The sequence below is a fragment of the Leishmania major genome, chromosome 28 (assembly GCF_000002725.2).
Source record: "Leishmania major strain Friedlin complete genome, chromosome 28".
NCBI classification, from domain to species: Eukaryota; Euglenozoa; class Kinetoplastea; order Trypanosomatida; family Trypanosomatidae; genus Leishmania; species Leishmania major.
Genome location: NC_007269.2, coordinates 925,006 through 942,607, shown reverse-complemented (window position 1 = coordinate 942,607; position 17,602 = coordinate 925,006). Strand labels below are relative to the sequence as shown.

At 62.2% G+C, this 17,602-nt stretch overlaps 6 protein-coding genes across 6 annotated transcripts; all 6 read right to left on the bottom strand.

Annotated features, from left to right (window-relative positions):
* Window positions 1–1,861: 1,861 nt before the first annotated feature.
* On the bottom strand, window positions 1,862–3,031 carry LMJF_28_2420 (putative 2-oxoglutarate dehydrogenase,E2 component, dihydrolipoamide succinyltransferase; the record flags this gene model as incomplete). Its single annotated transcript, XM_001684474.1, has 1 exon — window positions 1,862–3,031. One exon carries the CDS (start codon window positions 3,029–3,031, stop codon window positions 1,862–1,864), a length of 1,170 nt encoding a protein of 389 aa, XP_001684526.1.
* Window positions 3,032–3,775: 744 nt separating this feature from the next.
* Window positions 3,776–4,144, bottom strand: LMJF_28_2415 (hypothetical protein; the record flags this gene model as incomplete). The annotated part of the gene is made up of 1 exon (XM_003722026.1): window positions 3,776–4,144. The coding sequence occupies one exon, from the start codon at window positions 4,142–4,144 to the stop codon at window positions 3,776–3,778; it is 369 nt and encodes a 122-aa protein (XP_003722074.1).
* A 434-nt stretch (window positions 4,145–4,578) lies between these two features.
* Window positions 4,579–6,717, bottom strand: LMJF_28_2410 (putative dolichyl-P-Man:GDP-Man5GlcNAc2-PP-dolichyl alpha-1,2-mannosyltranslocase; the record flags this gene model as incomplete). The annotated part of the gene is made up of 1 exon (XM_001684473.1): window positions 4,579–6,717. One exon carries the CDS (start codon window positions 6,715–6,717, stop codon window positions 4,579–4,581), a length of 2,139 nt encoding a protein of 712 aa, XP_001684525.1.
* An 802-nt stretch (window positions 6,718–7,519) lies between these two features.
* Window positions 7,520–8,563, bottom strand: LMJF_28_2400 (conserved hypothetical protein; the record flags this gene model as incomplete). Its single annotated transcript, XM_001684472.1, has 1 exon — window positions 7,520–8,563. The coding sequence occupies one exon, from the start codon at window positions 8,561–8,563 to the stop codon at window positions 7,520–7,522; it is 1,044 nt and encodes a 347-aa protein (XP_001684524.1).
* Window positions 8,564–9,541: 978 nt separating this feature from the next.
* LMJF_28_2390 (conserved hypothetical protein) lies at window positions 9,542–13,615 on the bottom strand (the record flags this gene model as incomplete). The annotated part of the gene is made up of 1 exon (XM_001684471.1): window positions 9,542–13,615. One exon carries the CDS (start codon window positions 13,613–13,615, stop codon window positions 9,542–9,544), a length of 4,074 nt encoding a protein of 1,357 aa, XP_001684523.1.
* A 1,344-nt stretch (window positions 13,616–14,959) lies between these two features.
* Window positions 14,960–17,602, bottom strand: LMJF_28_2385 (putative DNA replication licensing factor; the record flags this gene model as incomplete). Its single annotated transcript, XM_001684470.1, has 1 exon — window positions 14,960–17,602. One exon carries the CDS (start codon window positions 17,600–17,602, stop codon window positions 14,960–14,962), a length of 2,643 nt encoding a protein of 880 aa, XP_001684522.1.

Here is a 17,602-nt window from a genome sequence, read left to right as displayed (position 1 = left end):
GAATACACAGAGAGAGAGACGCGTACTTGCGACACGCACACTCCCACGCGCGCGACACAGGCATGAAGGCCAAAAAAAGGGGGACAACTGAAAAGAGGCGGGCACGCACGAGGGCGAGGGCGGACTTGACACCTCGAAAGAGAAAAGAGGGAAGAAGGCGGGCAAAGGGGTGAAGGACAAGAGGCACATACAGACTCCTACATACACAGTTGCATACACACACGCGCGCAACTACAACCATACACCAGCAATAAGCAAAAAAAAACAGCACAGCACGAAGACATGCAGACACGACCCTTCTCGTAGGCCTTCTCGTTCCCTGCCTCCTCCATCTTTGCCTCCTCTCGGCCTCCTCTTCTCGGCGGCGGCTTCGCCGTCTTCGAGCGTGTCAGAGAGACACAACGAGGGGCGCGGGAAGAGAAGAGCGGCCGGTCGCAACGTTTTTTCCCTGTCGTTCGTTCTTAGAAGCGTTTCCTTTGTCCCCTCGGGACCCCCTCCCTCCTCCCCCACTCCACCCCACCCCACACCACACCACGCCACCCTCTCCCGCTGCGCAACCTTTACAACATGCTCCCTTGTCGCGTGTGTCTGTGGGGAGGGGGGTTGCTTTAGTTCAATAAAGAAGAGCACGGCTCGCATAGGTGTGTGTGTGTGTGTGTGTGTGTTCTCCGTTTTTAGTTGCGTATTCCCTCCTCGCTTTCGGCTGTGTGCTTGTACCCCAAGCACAACGTGCCATCCTCAGCGATCAGACCATGCCCTCCCCTCCCTCCCCCATACATACGCGCAACTTCGTCTACTGAATCCGCATTCCCCCCCCCCTGCCTCGTGCACTGTCTTGCGTGCTCCACGACGCAGAAGCATACTCTAAGCATACGAGCACGCAGATACGTTGCGCTGCCTCTCCATCCTGCGTCTCTGTGGAAACTGAAAAAGAAATACACCCAGCACTGCATGCGCAAAGGAAACCGCATGAGCAGCAACCGATGGAGAGAGAGAGAGAGAGACGGGGCACGTGTGTCTAGGACGAGGAGGAGCGCACGTTGTCGAGCCCCCGTCCTCCTTGCCCTCCCCCTGCAGATTCCACAGGCGCACGAGCAAGCACGACAGCGACAAGAATACAGCGAGGGACAGGCAAGGTGGGGAGAAAGATGCGTGACGGCCATCACGAGATGGAATGCGATGAGAAGACGAGAGCGCCTGTTATCATGCGCAACAACGTGCGCACCCATCCTCGCCCCCATAGCACACAGACACAGACACGAACCAACACAGCGAGTCGGCGAAAGAAAGTTAATGAAATAAAGAGCCCACAGAAGTGAAACAAAACTTAAAGAGAGGGAAGAGTGAAAGGGGGCAGGCACGGACACTCACACACACACACACACACACAGGCAGGCAGGCAGGAGAGAGGGAGGGAGGGAGACACCGAAACAAGAAGAGAAACATGTTTTCAGCCGCCACAGAAAGAAGGGCGGAGTCATTAACAAGCGGACAGGCAAGAGGAAAGGGGAGACACACACACACACACACACACACTACCAATGAGCCCAGAGCGACACATACGAGCATCGTTGCATACATACAGACAGACGTATACATACACGGGATAGGTACTAGAAGAGAGGTAAGGAAAAGGGTGTGTGCGCGCGTGTTTCAGACTTGCGGGCAGGCGGAGGGCGGAGAGGCTGCCGAGTGAAGCGGGCAGAACGCCGACAGGGAGAAAAGGAGCGGAAAACCTCTAGAGAAAGTGGTGCGGCTTATCCTACCCCCTCCCCTTCTCTCTGCCCTCTTGCCTATCTCCACCACCATCGATGCCGCCGCCTCTCGCTCTCCACACGCGCACCCGGCAGGTCTGCGGCGCCTACGAGAGGTCCAGCACCATACGCGCCGGGTCCTCGATCAGATTCTTCACCTTCACGAGGAAGGTCACCGCGTCGCTACCGTCGATAAGGCGGTGGTCGTAGGTCAGAGCGACCGCCATGATGTCGCGGATCTTGATCTCGTTACCCACCACCCACGGCTTCTTCTTGATGGCGTGCATGCCAAGGATGGCGCTATGCGGCGGGTTGATGATCGGCGTGCCCATCCAAGACCCGAAGACGCCGCCGTTGGAGATGGTGAAGGTGCCTCCAGTCATCTCCGCCATGGTCAGCTTGTTGATGCGCGCACGCGCGGCGTAGTCGGCGATGGCGGTCTCGATGTTTGCCAAGTTCATGTTCTGCACATCACGGATTACGGGCACAACAAGGCCGCGCGGCGTCGCCACGGCGATCGCGATATCTACGAACTCGTGGTAGTCAATAGTGTCCTTGCCAAAGGATGCGTTCACGATTGGCACGTCCTTGAGCGCAATCGCGCTCGCCTTCACGAAGGGCGACATCAGTCCCAGCTTCACGTCATGGCGCTTGTGGAACTCGTCCTTGTACTTGTCGCGCAGCTGGAACAGCGGAGTCATGTCGATCTCATTGAAGGTGGTCAGCATGGCGCACGTGTTCTGGCTGGCCTTGAGGCGGTCGGCGATGCGGCGGCGCATCGAGGAGATGCGGACGCTCTTTGTGCGCGGGTCAGCGCCGGCTATGGTGTGCATCGCGGGCTTGGCGGCCGCCGCAGGTGCGGCAGGAGCGGCCGGCGCCGAAGCAGCTGGGGCGGCCGCCTTCGGCGGCTCCGCCTTGGGTGCGTCCAACTTGACTTCCGCAGCCTTCGGTGCAGCCGCCGCTGGCGCAGGGCCCTCCTTCATTGTGGACAGTTGCGCGCCGACCTCGACATCAGCGCCCTCCTCGAAATTGATCTTCGTAATGACGCCGTTCGCCGGCGCACGCACGTCGACGTTGAGCTTGTCAGACTCGATCTGGCAAATCACTTCGTCCTCGGCGACGGCGTCGCCGACCTTCTTCGTCCAGTTCACAACCTTACCCGTACTGATGGACTCGGCGATTGTGGGTACGTTGATGCTGAGGCAGAAACGGAGGTTCAAGTTGTGGGCCGCACTGCACGCAGTGGGCAACACGCGCGTCGACACCCGACGAAACATGGCTGGGCTAACGCGAAAGACGGAGGGTGGGAGGGGGGGTAATAATAATAAAAGGGAGTGAGTGAGAGAGATGACTGATGACGAGGAGAGTGTCAGGAGTGCGTGTGTATGTGTGTGAGAGAGAGAGGTGTGCGCGTGCGTCTGTGCGTGCGCGCTTTTCTTTCGATACGAACGATGGATGCATACATAGACGATGATGGGGGAGAGAGGGTGGGAGAGGAGGAGAGGGGGGCGTGGGTGGAATGACGGAAACACAAGAGGAAGTGAGGCGGGCGAGACGAGAGAGGAGCGTGAGAAACCCCCGACACAATGCGCACACGCCTACCCACACACACACACACACACACGCACAGGGGGAGGGATGAGCCCCACCACGACGAGTGCTACGCACCCTCACGCACATCATGCTATGCGTCACCCTGTTGTGGTTGTAGATGTTGCATGTGTCTCTCCCTCGTTTCTCTCTCTCGTTGTTTTTGTGTTCGCTTTCGAGGAGAAGAGCGCAGACCGGGCGCGTAAAGACCGGGCAGGGGCAGGCGGGTGGGCGGGCAGAGGGGAGGGGAGGGGCGAATATCAAGTGCACGTCTTTGTCTGCCGTTCTCCCTTCGGTTTTCTCGTTGTTTCTTCGTTCTCGGTGTTCTCTTGGCTAAGCGAACCAGTCGCGTCTGTAACTAGGTGTGCACGACGAGGTGGAAGGGGGTGAGCGGGTGGGAGGAAAGGCAGCACGTGGCGGTGGAAGTGGCTTCATGTGATATCCGTGAGGCAATGGTACTCCTCTTGGAGGAGGGTGTTGATGTGGCTCGTCGACATACACACACACGTCAACACATACCTAGAGATCATAGCAAGCTGTGGTACTTCGCGGCTAATTTCAAATCGACCATGAGGACAAGAATCACCGCAGACATGTGTAAGCGGGTGCACACATCCATCGACGGGGATGGGGATGGCAGCGGCAGCAGCAGTAGAAAAGGATACACGAGAGAGGAATCCGCGGCATACGAGGTGGAGGGGTAGGAGGGGGGGGGGGGCAAGAGCAGCAAAGGATGCGGTGCACACGCGGTGCGCGCAGAGCCGTGAAGAGGGGGGAGGGCGAGGCACACAGGATATCATGTTCGTCACTGGGATGGAGGCAGCAGGCGTGCCACAGAGATAACCTCCTCCGTCCTGCCCCTATCCCACTCACCCGCTCCTTTTCGCCCTGGATACCTTTGACACTGGCGCGGAGAGAAACACGCAAAGAAGCGCGCGGCGCCACCGATCGCCCTGGTCACTGATACCCAAGTCTTGAGCTTCGTGTTTGGGGGGGAAGGGGAGCGTTGCTTTACGATGTCACCCACGTACGCCACACCAGAGAAAGCGAATGGCTGAGTTTGGCACGTTAGCGGCAAAAAAAAGGGGGGGCAACACAGAAGGGGGAAGACGCACTGCGATGGTGCAACGCGGTGTGACACGTGCCACGGACGCACGTCGTGCACACGTGACACATGTAGCGGTTCACGCCGCCATGCTCTTGCGCGATTCCCCACTTCGCGGAGGGGCGGTGGTCAGGCCCGCGTACGAGCCATCGGGGCCCCCAGCAACAGCGGCCGCATACGGCTCCACGCCGGTGTCACGAGAAGCTGGCGCACCTCGCCATCCCAGGCAAGAATCACTGCGGCGTACGCCAAGCCAACCGCCGTGATGGTCACCACTGAGTTCTCACGCAGCACACGGCTACAAACAAAGATGCCGAGGATCGAGCCGAGAACGTGCTTGGGAAAGAGAGAAACAAAATCACGCAGGTGCACGATGGGAGACGGCGGAGCGAGGGAAGGGAGGGCCGGGGCGGCAGGTTCGCCTCCGTCTTTGGCTTGGGCACTAGTTGAGGCAGCCGTTGCAGCGCCGACCGCAGCACCCGGGGAGCTTACCAGGAGGTAAATGGACACGCCACACCGCCAGAGCGTATTGAAGATGTTCAGCAGCACCAGCACGCTTACACTCTCGCCCTGTGAGTCCGCCTTTCCAAAGGCAACTAGCGTGACGTAGCACGCCGCGATGTACAAAACCGTCTCCCCGACCATCCACCCCTGCAACCGGTGCAGCACCGCCGGGGAAGCGACGGCACGCAGAAACGCCTCCAGCAGCCCGTTCCAGGCCATCAGCGGTAGGTCGTAGAAGTAAAGCTGGAGCGCCGTCGACACCTGCGGCGTCGCCCACCGCGACGTGTACATCGTGGCCAGGAACGTCTTTGCCAGCGGGGGGCCTAACAGGGTGAATGAGAAACTGACATAGAAGGCTAGGCGCAGCATCAGCTTCAGCAACTGCACGGCGGTGTGTCGGTGGCCCAGCGAGGCCTCGCGACTCCACTTGACGAAGCAGGCGTTCTCCCAGATGCGGAAGAGCAGGCGGGCGACGAGAGAGCCGAGGCTAGAGATGAGCTGGTAGTACCCCCGCGCCGTCTCGGAGCCGAGAGAGGTCAGCGTGAGGCTCTCCCCCTCGGACAGCACCAGTCGCAGCAGGCTTTCGCGCAGGAACGTGCTGAAGAGAGCGGCGTAGCGCCGGCAGACTGCGACGCTGTCCACAATGGAGTAGAAGCAGAAGGGAAAGGCAAAGGTCGCCCATCGTCCCGCCTGTAACGGGGCGGCAAGCGCCGAAGACGGCGCCGCCTTTGCATCACCAGCAGACCCACCTGCACCTGTATCCTGCTCTGACTGTCTCATGTCCCTTGCATGCGCCAGCAGTGCTGCCGCTCGCACTTGCTCCATTGCGGTGCTGCAGCCGAGCCAGCGAGCCACTGGGAGTCCCGACAGGACCAGCGAGTAGTAGATCACATGCGTTATCGCGTACGCGAGCTGGCCAAACGCCAACGCCATACGTGCCTCCCACATGGTGCGCAGCCCATTGCCCACCTCGCCATGGGGTGTGCGGCCGCCGGCGCTGTAGCGCTGGCAAGCGTACACAATGCCGATGATGGTGCACAGCCGCGCTACCAGCGTCGCGCACTCGGCCAGAACAACCACACGGAACAGGTTCAGCGACTGAACGAGCACGACGCACGGCTCCACGGCTGCCATAAGGACAGCGCACAGCACCACCGTCATCTCCGGCATGTACGGAAGCAGAAGAAACGGGAGCCCCGTCAGTGTGCTTGCGCCGTCGAGGCCGCTGGCGTTCTCCGCCTTGCGGAAGACCTGCTGGCTGGCACGCGCGTGCTGCATCATGGAAGGAACGAATGACGCTACGCCGAGGCACGTACCGAGAGCCTCCAACACCGCGGCCACGACGATGGCAAGCGGCACAGAGCAGAAGGCTATGCTCACCACCGCACGGACGTTGGCCACCCTCACCAAGCTCGCCGGCGTCCGCGCAGACGAAGCGGATGGCGCTGAAGGTGCGCGACCTCGCTCAGCAGGGCTCATCTCATGAGCCGCGCCGCCTTTGCCGTGGTGCTCGGCGCTGTCTTCCGCTTCTGCGCTCGGCTCTATGATGGGCAGCCGAGACGCTACGTTGCGGGTCGCCTCCCGCGCAATGAACAGTACGGCGTCGTTGTACACGTTGAAGGTGAAGTACACGCCATTCTGGTACGGCAGCAGGAGTCGTGTGAGGATGGTGCTGAGGGAGAAGGTGAGTACCTTGAGACCAATGCTGAGCATGAGTGCGAGCAGCAGCTGGCCTTTAAAGGAGCTGGGGGCCAAGGGGGTCATGACGCTGACGCCGACGACGAACAAGAACGCTTGAGTGTCGTTGACCGGCTCTGTGGGGTGTTTGTATGGGTAGCTATGTCAGGCCCCTGCCGATAAAGTACTGACTGTACGCTGACGCTCCCGCCTGTGTCCGGCCTCCCGCGATGTGCCGAAAGAGAAAAGGAAAGAAAGGACGTGAACGTCGCACGCGCACCCAAGCACGTATGCGTGTGGCAGAGACAGAAGGAGGAAGGGAGGAAAGAGCGGCAAGTACGGGGGCGGCAAGAGAACAGATTACTCGATCGCGGTTTCAGCTGAAGAAGGCGCCGATGCTCTCAGCCTCGTCAGACCACGTGCAGCGACGGCGACAAACAGAGAAGGGAGTCTGGGCAGCCGCGCAGGGAAGGGTGGGGAGCCCCGCCGCCCCCTCCTACCCCTCGCCCTCTCGCCCTTAGTGAGACACGCGTGCAGCTCCTCGACCAAGTGCTGTAGTTACCTGTTTGCACTTGCTTTCTGCTTCAACCTGCACAGCACCCCGCACCTCGGTGTTCAAGGAAAACAGCTGCGGTGGCGGAGCTCGCGCCGGGCCTCACATATCACCATCTTCCCCACCACAACACCCGCTGCACGCGCATGCCCTTCCGCTTCCTCTGATGCCGCTCATTTCGCTCTTGTGCCGTATTTTTTAGGCATGGCCCCGTGCGCATGCCGCTTACTTGCTTACGCGTCCATTGCTACGTTGTGCACAAATGTGGCACCACCGTCAGGAGGGGGGCGAGCGCGCTTAGTGAATGAAGAGAGAGCGAGAGACGGCGACGCGGCACTACGCCGTTGTTGCTCCCTCCACGCCGTTCTTCTCCGCCCCACTCGCCTCGAGCCTTTCCGACTTGGCCAGGCGCCGTCGCGCTACAGTCAAGTAGGCGCTATGGCCCTTCGACACGCAGCTCGCGCGGAACTTGGTGCAGTCTCGATCGGGTGCATCGCGTGCACGCTTGAAGACGGGTTCGAAGAACTTCGTGAGGGCTTCCACTGTGCGGATGTCGACGAAGTGGTGCGGAGCGGCCCGCAGCGCCTCCACTGTCCGCTGCGTCTGCTCCACGCAAGGCGAGAAGGTGCACAGCATCCCACCCTCCTTGAGCACATGGCAAACGTTCTCGATGGCCGCCCACGGTGCGGGAACATCGAGGAAGATGGCGTCTACTGAAGCTGCCGGCACGCCAAAGCCGGTGAGCGGCGCCTCCATTGCCGCGACATCCGCATCAACGCCGTCGACGACGTCAGCGGCGCCCGTGTTGGTAGTGCACACGTCACGCCACTGACTGCATACGAGGTGGGAGTCGAGGCCGTTGCCACGAAACTCGGCACGCGCCTCCAGGCAGCGTTGCTTGTGAAAGTCACAGGTGTACACGCACCCGCTCGGGGCTACCGCCTTGGCCAGGGAGTGGGTCAGGCTTCCGCTACCCGTCCCCGCCTCCACCACCTTCTTACCAGGCCCGAGGCGCAGGTTTGAAAGAATGACGGCGATGTCGGTATCGTAAATGATCTGCGTGCGGTGCGGCACCGCTTGCGTCCACATGTCTGCGCTGTTCTGCAAAACGAGCACCGACGGCTCCCGCGGGTCGTTTTTCTGATTGCTACGTCCCTTAACATATATGCCGAGGGGTTGGCCAATGATGTTGTTGTGGTCAAACTTGCCGGCCTTGCAGTGCAGAACAGCGCCGCGCTGCAGCACAAGAGGGACGATGTTCTGGTGACCATGCACAACGAGCACTACATCGCCATCCTTGGCAATTGTGCCGCGATGAGCAAGCATCCTCGTGCAGAGTTGCGGGGTGTTGGGGTATGCGCGCGTATCACGCAAGAGCATGCAGTGGCTCTCTCTCTCTCTCCTTCGCCTCTCGCGTCAACGCAGGCAAAGAGTGAGCGAGCGGGCGGGGGGGGGGGGGGAGGGCCGGCGACGCCGTATGCCAGTGTGGGAGAAGCGCCCCCAGGCACACACATACGCGTCGATCGAGCAGCGGCGGTGGGCATGCGCACACGCAGACACGCATGAAGAAGAGGTGCACGGGAGCAGCCAAAGGGAAACGGAGGCAGTAAAAGTGGCGAACGAGGACGATGAGTGCGTATGCAGAAGCGGGGGAGGGGCAAGAGAGAGAGAGGGGGAGGGGTTGGGTTGAAACAGCCGGATACGGCAACGAACGGCTCGCGTACGTGGTCAGCCGCATACGCTGACGGAGAAGGAACAAGATGGGGCAGTCGCATAGAAAGAGCATGAGAAGCATGAGACCAAAGGGCCATGACAGCAGCAGCAGCAACAACGCATATACCGCCCTCCTCAACGTCGAGCGGCAAATCGTGCGGGGCAGAAAGAGAAGCAGGGGTGACGTATCAGCAGCAGTGTTCATCGCGCCCAGCCCCCCCCCACACACACAAACAGTTCGCTTGGATGCGTGTTGAAAGGTCGGCAGCGTTCGACGTGATACCTTTCTGATCGGAGTGCGTCAGCGGACACCTGCGGAGGTGGCGTGTATGCATATATATATAGATGGATATGTGGGTGGGTGGGTGCGGCGTGCAACAAAAGGTGAAAAACGCCTGCGCCTCTATGGAAGCACTCGCCTGCTTGGCTTATCTGCTTCCTCTGCGCGTGGCAGAACGAGCCAAGAGGAGAAGGGCAAGGGAACGGCTGCGCCTGGGAGCCGGAGGTGCAGGGAAGGAGAGAGGGAGAAGGGGAAGGCCGACGAGCGCGTTGATGATCTCGGGAAGATCAAAAGGCGGGCAGAAGCGGAAGACGAGAGACCTCAGCCGCCTCTCCTGTCGGCTAGCCAAGACGTCCGTCACCTCATCAACTACGGTGACGGTGGTGCTGTGACAAGAGCATGCTCCACTTGGATGAGACGTTGCTGGACGAGGCGCCGCCGCGGCGCGTCTCGCCTTCGGCGCCGCCAACGCGGTTTCCGCTCCTGCTGTGGCGTACAGATGGGGAGGCCCTCTCCCTGGCCGAAAAAGAAGACGGCTTTGTCGATGACGCCACCTTGGCCGAGGAGGCGGCGTCGGCGGCGTTCATTAGCGTCGAGTGACGAGGCTGAAGGGCGGTCATGGGCACCACGCTGCCCCGCTGTGGTAGACTGCGGGCATCGCAGTGGTGGCTATGCGCACTGTGTGCGCGCGCGTGCGGCGAGGACGCCGTCTCAGCGCGGACGCCTGCACGCGCTGCAGATTGGCTGCGGGAATAGCGCTGCTGATCATGCTGGTGCTGCAGCTGCACGGCCTGCCCCGTCACGGCGTCAAGACGCTCGATAAGGCGAGACAAAACGAGGCTGAGCAGCTCTTGATGGCTGCGGTGCACGCCGCCAACGGCGCCCAGTATGCTTGGCTCGACACCCTCATGCGTTTGATCCTGCTGCGAAGCGGCCGCAAGGGCACTGAGGTTTAAGCGGCTCTGCTCCTGCTGCTGCAGCTCTGCTTTCCGCCTTCGGTGAAGTTGCCACGCCTCACGAGCCGCCTCTAGCGAGGCTTGACGCTGCTGGAGAGCGCGCTGTTGCTGTTGATAGGACAGAATCGCCGCGGTGGTGCCTGGCACACCGCTAGCCAACGAAGGGCCGCAAGCCATCATTCCATTTTGCAGTAGTGGTAAGCCAGCGCGGGTGGTGGGCTGCCAGGGCGAGTCCTCCAACGACATAGAGATTGTCGGCGTGTTCAGCAGCGATGCGCCGGCAGCCGCAGTAGCGATGGGGCTCGGATGGCGGTGGAGTACGTATGACGTCGATGTCGGGCGCATCGCCGCACTTCCCAGGTGAGCAGCGTCGGTGAGCACCTGCTGCCGTGGAGTGCTCAAGCTGGTCGACGCGTACGATTGCTGCAGCTGCGACTGCTGAAGAGCACGTATCTTGCCTCGCCATGTCTGCAGCTCGGCTTCCAGGGCGGCTTCCTGAGAGCGGTAGCCTTGCTCGAGGGCCTGCATCGATGCCTCGTGCATAGATCGCAGATGGCCACCCGCGGTCGCCACACTCGCCAAGGTCGACGCAGGGGGCGAACGTGAAGGAGTGGAAGGAGATGATGGAGAGGGCTGCCGGGCCTCGGCGGCCTGCACGGCCGCGACGAGATTGGTGACCTCCTCCTTCAACGCCTCCACGTGCTGCTCGGCACGCCGCTTCTGTGCCTGCAGCGTTGCCTGCTTTTCCTCCAGTGCGGCTCGCTGCGCCGCTTGGACGCGCTTCCTAGACATCCACTCCGCGTGCCGGTCGGCGTGCTGTTTTTGCACCTGCGAGCAGAGCGCCTCTGTCGCCGCTGTGCCTTCTCCGGTGTCAGCCGTGGCAGAGGGCGCTGTCGCCCCCTGAACTTTGTCCGCAGACGCCGCTGTCGTGCTCGCTGCGGTCTTGATCTCCTGCCGCACGGCTGCCTCATAGGCGGCCATCTCCTCCTCCACCTCCGCCTTCACAGCGTCGCGCTCCTCGTCGTACCGCGCAGCCAGACGCGCCATGGCCGCCGCATGGTCAGCGGCCAGCTTCGTCCTCTCCACTTCCACGGCGGTGCTGAGCCGGCTTTGGATAAAGGCCTCTTGCGCCTCTTGCTGCTCTCGCGCCTGGCGAGCCTCCACCTCTAGCTTTCGCCGCTCGTAAGCCTCCATCGCCAGCTGGTGGTCGGCGAGCGCCTTGTCGCGCTTTGCCGCGGCCTCGGCACGCATGCGATCGTACCGCGCGGTGGCCTGCTGGATGTACAAATCCATTTCCATGTCCACTGCTTTGGCAACCAGGGCGCTCTGCTGCATCTCCGTGGTCGCCCCCGCCGCATCGGCGGCCTCGCATGCGTACCGCTGCTTCAGGTCCTCCTCCATCTTGGCGTAAAGCGCCCTTTTCGCTTGGAGCTCCACCGCGTGAGCGGCCTTCAGCTCCTCTACCGTGGTCAGGCTGCTACCGCCGCCGCTCTTGGGTGTTGTCTGAGTGTCGCCGCCGGTGTCAGACCCGCGACTCTTTGCAGTGGAAGCAGCGTCAGAGAGCGCCTCGATAGCCGCCAGCGCTGCCTCGCGGTCGGCGCGTAGTTTCGCCAGGCGCTCTTGCCGGTCCTTGCCTCGCGCAAGCCGTATGCGGTTTAACTCTTGCGTAAAGGCGACGCTAAGGGTCGCGGAGGTGGGCCGCGCACCGCCCTGCGGGGTGACGAAACCCGATCGATCGGACGCGTACGAAGCCGCACGGCTCAACGAGCCGATCGGTGTGGCGCCTGCCGGAAGAAGCTGCGCCGCCTGTTGTGCTAGTTGGGCCTGCTTCACCAACTCCGCCAAAGCCGCCTCGCCGTCCGTGCGCACGTCGGACTGCTCCCGCGCGGCAGCCGCCTCGATGTCCTGCAGCTGAGCGGCCTTGGCAGCGGTCACACGCGCCAGTCGCTCGCTAAGAGATTCGCCGCTGCCAGGCGGCGACGAGTCAGTTGCCGGAGGCGTGGCTGTCGTCGTGCTAGCCCCCGCGCGTGCTGCGAAGCTGGCAAGCTTTTCGTCTAGCTCCTTCAGCTGCACCTCCAATCGCTTTCGCTGAGTCTCCGCTTGCAGCGCCAACGCGCGCTCCTCCTCGTCGAACTTGCGCTGCCACGCCTGCTTCGCTGCCGTAATCCTGTTCTGCTCCTCGTCGCGAACCTTCTGCATAGCGGCAGCGTGGGCAGACTGGGCGGCTTCCATGGCAGTATCATGCTGCTTCTTGATATCTGCTTCCGCATCAGCGCGCTGTTTCGCTAGCGCTGTCTTGAGCTCGGCCTCAATGGTGGCTCGCTGCGTGTTGCCGGTGGTGGCGCGAGCGGCCTCCGCCTCGAGTTTCTGTACCTTCGCCGCGTACGACTCCGCCTCACGCTCCAGCGACCGCAGCTCGTCGCCGTAGTTATCCTCGCACATGCTTCGTGTCTGCTGCAGACGGCGCTCGCGCTCCTCCTCCTCCTCCCGCGATGACGCAGCGCGGCGTGCGGCGTCCGCGCTGCGCAGCTCCGCCACCTCTTTGTCAAAGTTGGATTGGAGCGTGGACATGGTTCCTTGATGGGCTTCCTCGATCTTGGTGCGCTCCGCCTCGAGGGCCAGCTGCATCTCCCGCTGTACGCGCTCCTCCAACGCGCGCTCAGCCTCCGAAACAATACGGGGTGGGGCGGCAGACGACGCCTCTGCGGCCCCGACCTTCTTCGGAGCAAGTCCGGAGGAGGACCGCGCGGGATTGCCGGCGGCCGCAGCTGTGCTGGCGGACGATCCAGCGGCGCTCTGGGGATTCGCTGTTGTGCGCGTTGTCACTGTTGTTGACCGCGACTGCTGCTGAAGAGGGTAGTGCATGATCGGCTTGGCCTCGCTGCGGGCATTGGCAGCACCGACGCCTTTCAAACCACCGCTAATCGAAGTCACGACAGGGCTGGGCCGTGGTGCGGCGCCCGGCCCCGCGTCTCGCCGCAGCACGCCTGTGTCGGTCATCATAACGTGCGTCTGCGGTATCGCTGAGGTGGTGTTGCTGGGCGTGCTGCTGTTTGGCCCGCTAGTGCTCCGGTTAGCCGTGGTGCTGCTCGCCGCCGACGCCGGCTTGCGAGCGCGGGCCTTCTCCTTTTCCTGCTCGAACCGCTGGCGAAAGATGCCATCCATCGGGTGGTCCCAGCTGCTCTCGCCCGTCTTGAAGTTGAAGTAGTAAATCTCGCCATCGTTTGTGCTGCATGGCTTCCACTCTTTTGGCAGCGGCGTTTTGAGGCCCTCGCGCGCGAGCCACAGAAACTCCGAATCTTGCGGCAGCTTCATGCCGATCCAGTCGGCAAACTCGAGCACCTCCTCTTCCGTTGGCTCGTAGTTTGCATCGATGTGGTCGTCCAGCACTTGCGAGACAGTGCCGTCGTCGGCGACGTAGGTCTCGCCCGCCCTGGGCACTATGACATCGGTCTCCTGCTTCACTGTCCTGACAGGAGGCATGGCGGGCCACGGACACACGTACACACGCGAGCGAAAAAACACCGAGGGGTGTGGATGACGGAGGGAGCGGCGCCGACTGGTACGAGAGCAGAGAGCAAGATGGTGGAGTGGCGCGGATGCCGCTACCGCGGCCGCACATCAAGATGATGGAGTGGCTCCAACAACGCAAAAAGGAGCTAGCAGCAATGAATAGTTGTGGTGCGGAGGAGAGAGGGGGCAGGGGAAGCAGAAGAAGAAGGTTGTCCAAGAGAATACATTTTGGTTTCCGCGCCAGCATCTCTCCGTCATTACAGCATCAGCTGAACGCCACACTCTGCCCCGCCGGTCACACATACACACACGCCCATCCGCGCGGCGCGAGGCGGCCGTCGGCAACAGGTACGGCAATGCACCGACTCGGTGACCTGCCCAAGGACCCTGCCTCAAACTCCACCCACCCCTGCGCTTCGCAGGTCGCCTCGCAGCCAGCCGCATCATGTCGGCCGCCACCTGGTGCATCTCCACGAGTGCCGCAGGCTCCCCGCAACACCAGTGGGCCGTGCGAGGGTCGGGTGTGGGATGCGTTCGAGTCACGCTGCCTAGTCGCATGGATGGCGCAAGCGTGTGCACGGTCGCAGGTCGCTCCGAGGCAGCACCACCCAGGGCCTCACCGCCGGCATCGGCAGCGATACATCGCACTCACCTCCCCAAGCCTCATGCGCGTGGCCCTGCCGCGACGAGAAGTGGGGTCCGGCAATCGGCAGGGCTGGAGGAGAGAGGGGCTGCCTGGCTTCCACCGCCCCCTCCTCCACAACACATGCAGAGAGAGAGTAGAGGGTGGGGGGCGTACGCGGACACTCGGATGATAAAGGGATGGATCGGGGGTCAGGGTGTGCAGTGCAGCGCGGTGCAGCGAAGCTGCAGGTGCGTGAGCGGTGGATGTGCGCGAGGTGGGGCGGGGGAAGAGGGGAAGGGCGCATCGACACGCGTGCACAGCAGCCTACAGTCGTTGGTGCGTAAGAAGTGCAAGAAAGTAGCCAAGGACGAAGAGTATGGGATGACATCATCACCCACACCCATGCCACAGGAGACGTCGACGGGGGAGTGCAGGTGGAGGGGGAGGCCGGAGTTAACCTACGCAGGCATGCGCATCCGAGAGCAAGCGCGCTCTATCGTATATCAGTCTTTGGTGCATCGGTAACGAAACACGCATCCTTGTCTATGTGACAGCACACACATTCGCCCACCTATTCCTCCACAAGCACGCAGACACAGAGCGTAGCAGCACCGGCGGTGGCAGAGGGGCAGAGGGGAGGTCAAGAGACGACTTTCGTCCGCCATTGGCCTTCTCTCTGCGAACGCGAATCACTGCGTCACGTCGGGGTTGAAGTTGGGGTCCAAATACAGGCGCGGCAGGTCACCCTCACGCACGTTTACCTCCAGCAGCTTTCCCTCCCGGACCAGCTTCGAGAGGACTAGGTTGACGTACCGCAGCTCCGCCTCTAGCAACGGCCTATTCAGCGTCTTGACCTGCTCAAGGTACCACGTCACCAACTCCTGTCGCGTCGGGGCGGCGTCGTCCCCGAGGGACTTCAGGTGCGCGACAAGCCGATTCACAATGGAAAAGTAGTGATCGGCCTTGATGCTTACCTTTCGCCGGGGAGCGGCCACCGCGGCCGAGGACGCTGAGGCCGGCTCGTCCGCAAAGCTTGTCTGTCCGTCTGTACCAGCGCTGTCATCGGCGACACGGCCCTTGTCGGTCCCATGTCCTGCCACCCCTGACGAGGCGGACGCGCTGCCACGCGCCGCCTCTGGCTCTTGCTTGACGACCCTGTCCTGCTCTTCGTGAAGCGTGTCGTCGGCGGCGCCGCCGACCAGCTCCACCTCCGTCATGTCTAGTGTGGACAGGGACTGCCGCATCAGTTCCAGCGCCACCTCCACGTGGGTAGGCCGCACCTCGTCGCTCATGTAAACCTTCGCCGTCGCCTCGGACAGTCGGATCATGCTCTCCAGGAGACGCGTCGTCACGCGGTACACCTTGCTGCGGTTGGAAAGCGAGTCCTGCAGCCGCATGTCGCGATAGGCGGCCACAATGAGCTGCGACGCCTCACGCGTGAGGCGCGGCGTCAGCGAGCGTGCGTAGCGAAGGTACAGCTGGAAGTCCTCCGTGGTGAAGGGCGGCCGCACCGCCGCACCACCAAAGCGGTGTAGCCGCAGCAGTTGATTCGCAATGGCAAAGTCTGCGTCGTCGCCGGAGTCGTCCACGATGACAAACATGAGGTCGAAGCGCGACATGATGGGCGCTGTCATGGCGATGTTCTTCTGCAGAGGGCGGCGACGGTCGTACTTGCCGCCGATCGGGTTCAGCGCCGCCAGCAGCGACGTTTTCGCGTTCAGCGTCGCCTTGATGCCAGCCTTGGCGATGGAGATGGTCTGCTGCTCCATAGCTTCGTGAATCGCAACCTGGTCCTTCATCTCCATCTTGTCAAACTCGTCGATGCAGCAGATGCCGCGGTCACTGAGCATGAGGGCGCCGGCCTCGATGGTGCGCTCGCCCGTGTCGGCGTCCCGCGTCACCGTTGCGGTCAGACCGCTGGCTGTGGACGCCTTGCCGCTTGTGTAAACACCACGTGGCATGTTCGCTGAGACCCACTTAAGAAACTGCGACTTGGCCGTGGATGGGTCGCCGACAATGCAGACGTTGATGTCGCCCCGCAGTGCAATGCGCTCGATAGTCGTTTTCGAGACACCGCCGACCATCTGAAGAAGCAGCCCCAGCTTCACAACGTCGTGCTTGAACACGTTCGGCGCGACACAGGATGTGAGCGCTTTCAGCAAGTTATCGTGCCGACGCATCTGCTGCACCCGCTGACGCTCTGCGGGCGTGAGCACCACCTCCTCCCGCTCTGCCGCCCCATCCGTCGCCTCCTTCACCGCTTGCGTCATCTTGCGGTCGTCGCCCGTGGCGTCCGTGATGGTAGTGGCAAGAAAGCACATGCGGTAGTTAAGGTCTCGCACGCCGAGCGCGCGCAACCCGGTGGTACCCTCCATATCCGCCTGCGCGTCCTGCTGGGCCCGTTGGCCACCCGTCAGCTGCCGCTGCACCTCACGCCGGTTGGCCAGGTTGAACAGCTTCGCCACCTCCGGCACGACAATGGCGCACCCGATGGCGAGAATTCGGTCGCCGGGCTTCGCCACCTCCACAGCGTCGGCGCGGACAATCACCTCCATCGTGCGCGGCATGCACCCAGCAGGGATGTTGTTCGCGTCCTCCTGCATGCGCAGCTTCTGCCAGTCACCGAAGCGTGTTTGTGGGTGATTCGGAATCAGCTGGAACTTGTTCTTGTTTTCGCACTGGGGGTTGCGGCAGGTGGGCGGCTCGGTGTAGTGGAACTGCTGCTCGATAGGCAGACTCCCTGTGCCGCAGTCGCTGCAGCGGAACACGCCAACGAGCAGCTCGGGCCGCACCTGAGACGTACGCGTCACGACACCCTTGATAGCGCACAGCTGTCCTACCAACGACGCCCGCAGCGAGCGAATCGTCAGACACCGCGGCACGTTCGAAAAAACGAGACTGGGGTTACACTTACCGCGGTTCGCGTACTCCTCGCCGTAGTACTGCAGGAGGACCTGATGAAGGGCCTCGTTGATGAAGGGTGAGAAGCGCTGGAAATCCGACTCCAGCACCGCCGCGGCGTCCTCGTCGAAGCGGAGGAGATCCGCCCATCGAACCACGCACGTCGACCAGCTAGTCGACGTGCTGATGCGCTCCATCTGTGCGACTACATAGTCGAGGGATGAGTGCGCACCAGAGATGTCATCGCGACCAGAAGTACCGGCGACAGCAAGGTTTGGATCTGCACGGAGGAGGGGGTCGATTAGGCGGCTAAGAAAGAGGTGCACTGCCTCTCGCACGCGGATGCCGTCAGCGTCAACCTCGAGCACCGGAGCCACCTCAGCCGTCGGCTGCGGCAGCGCCGGGTCGTCACGAATGTCGGGTGGATTCAT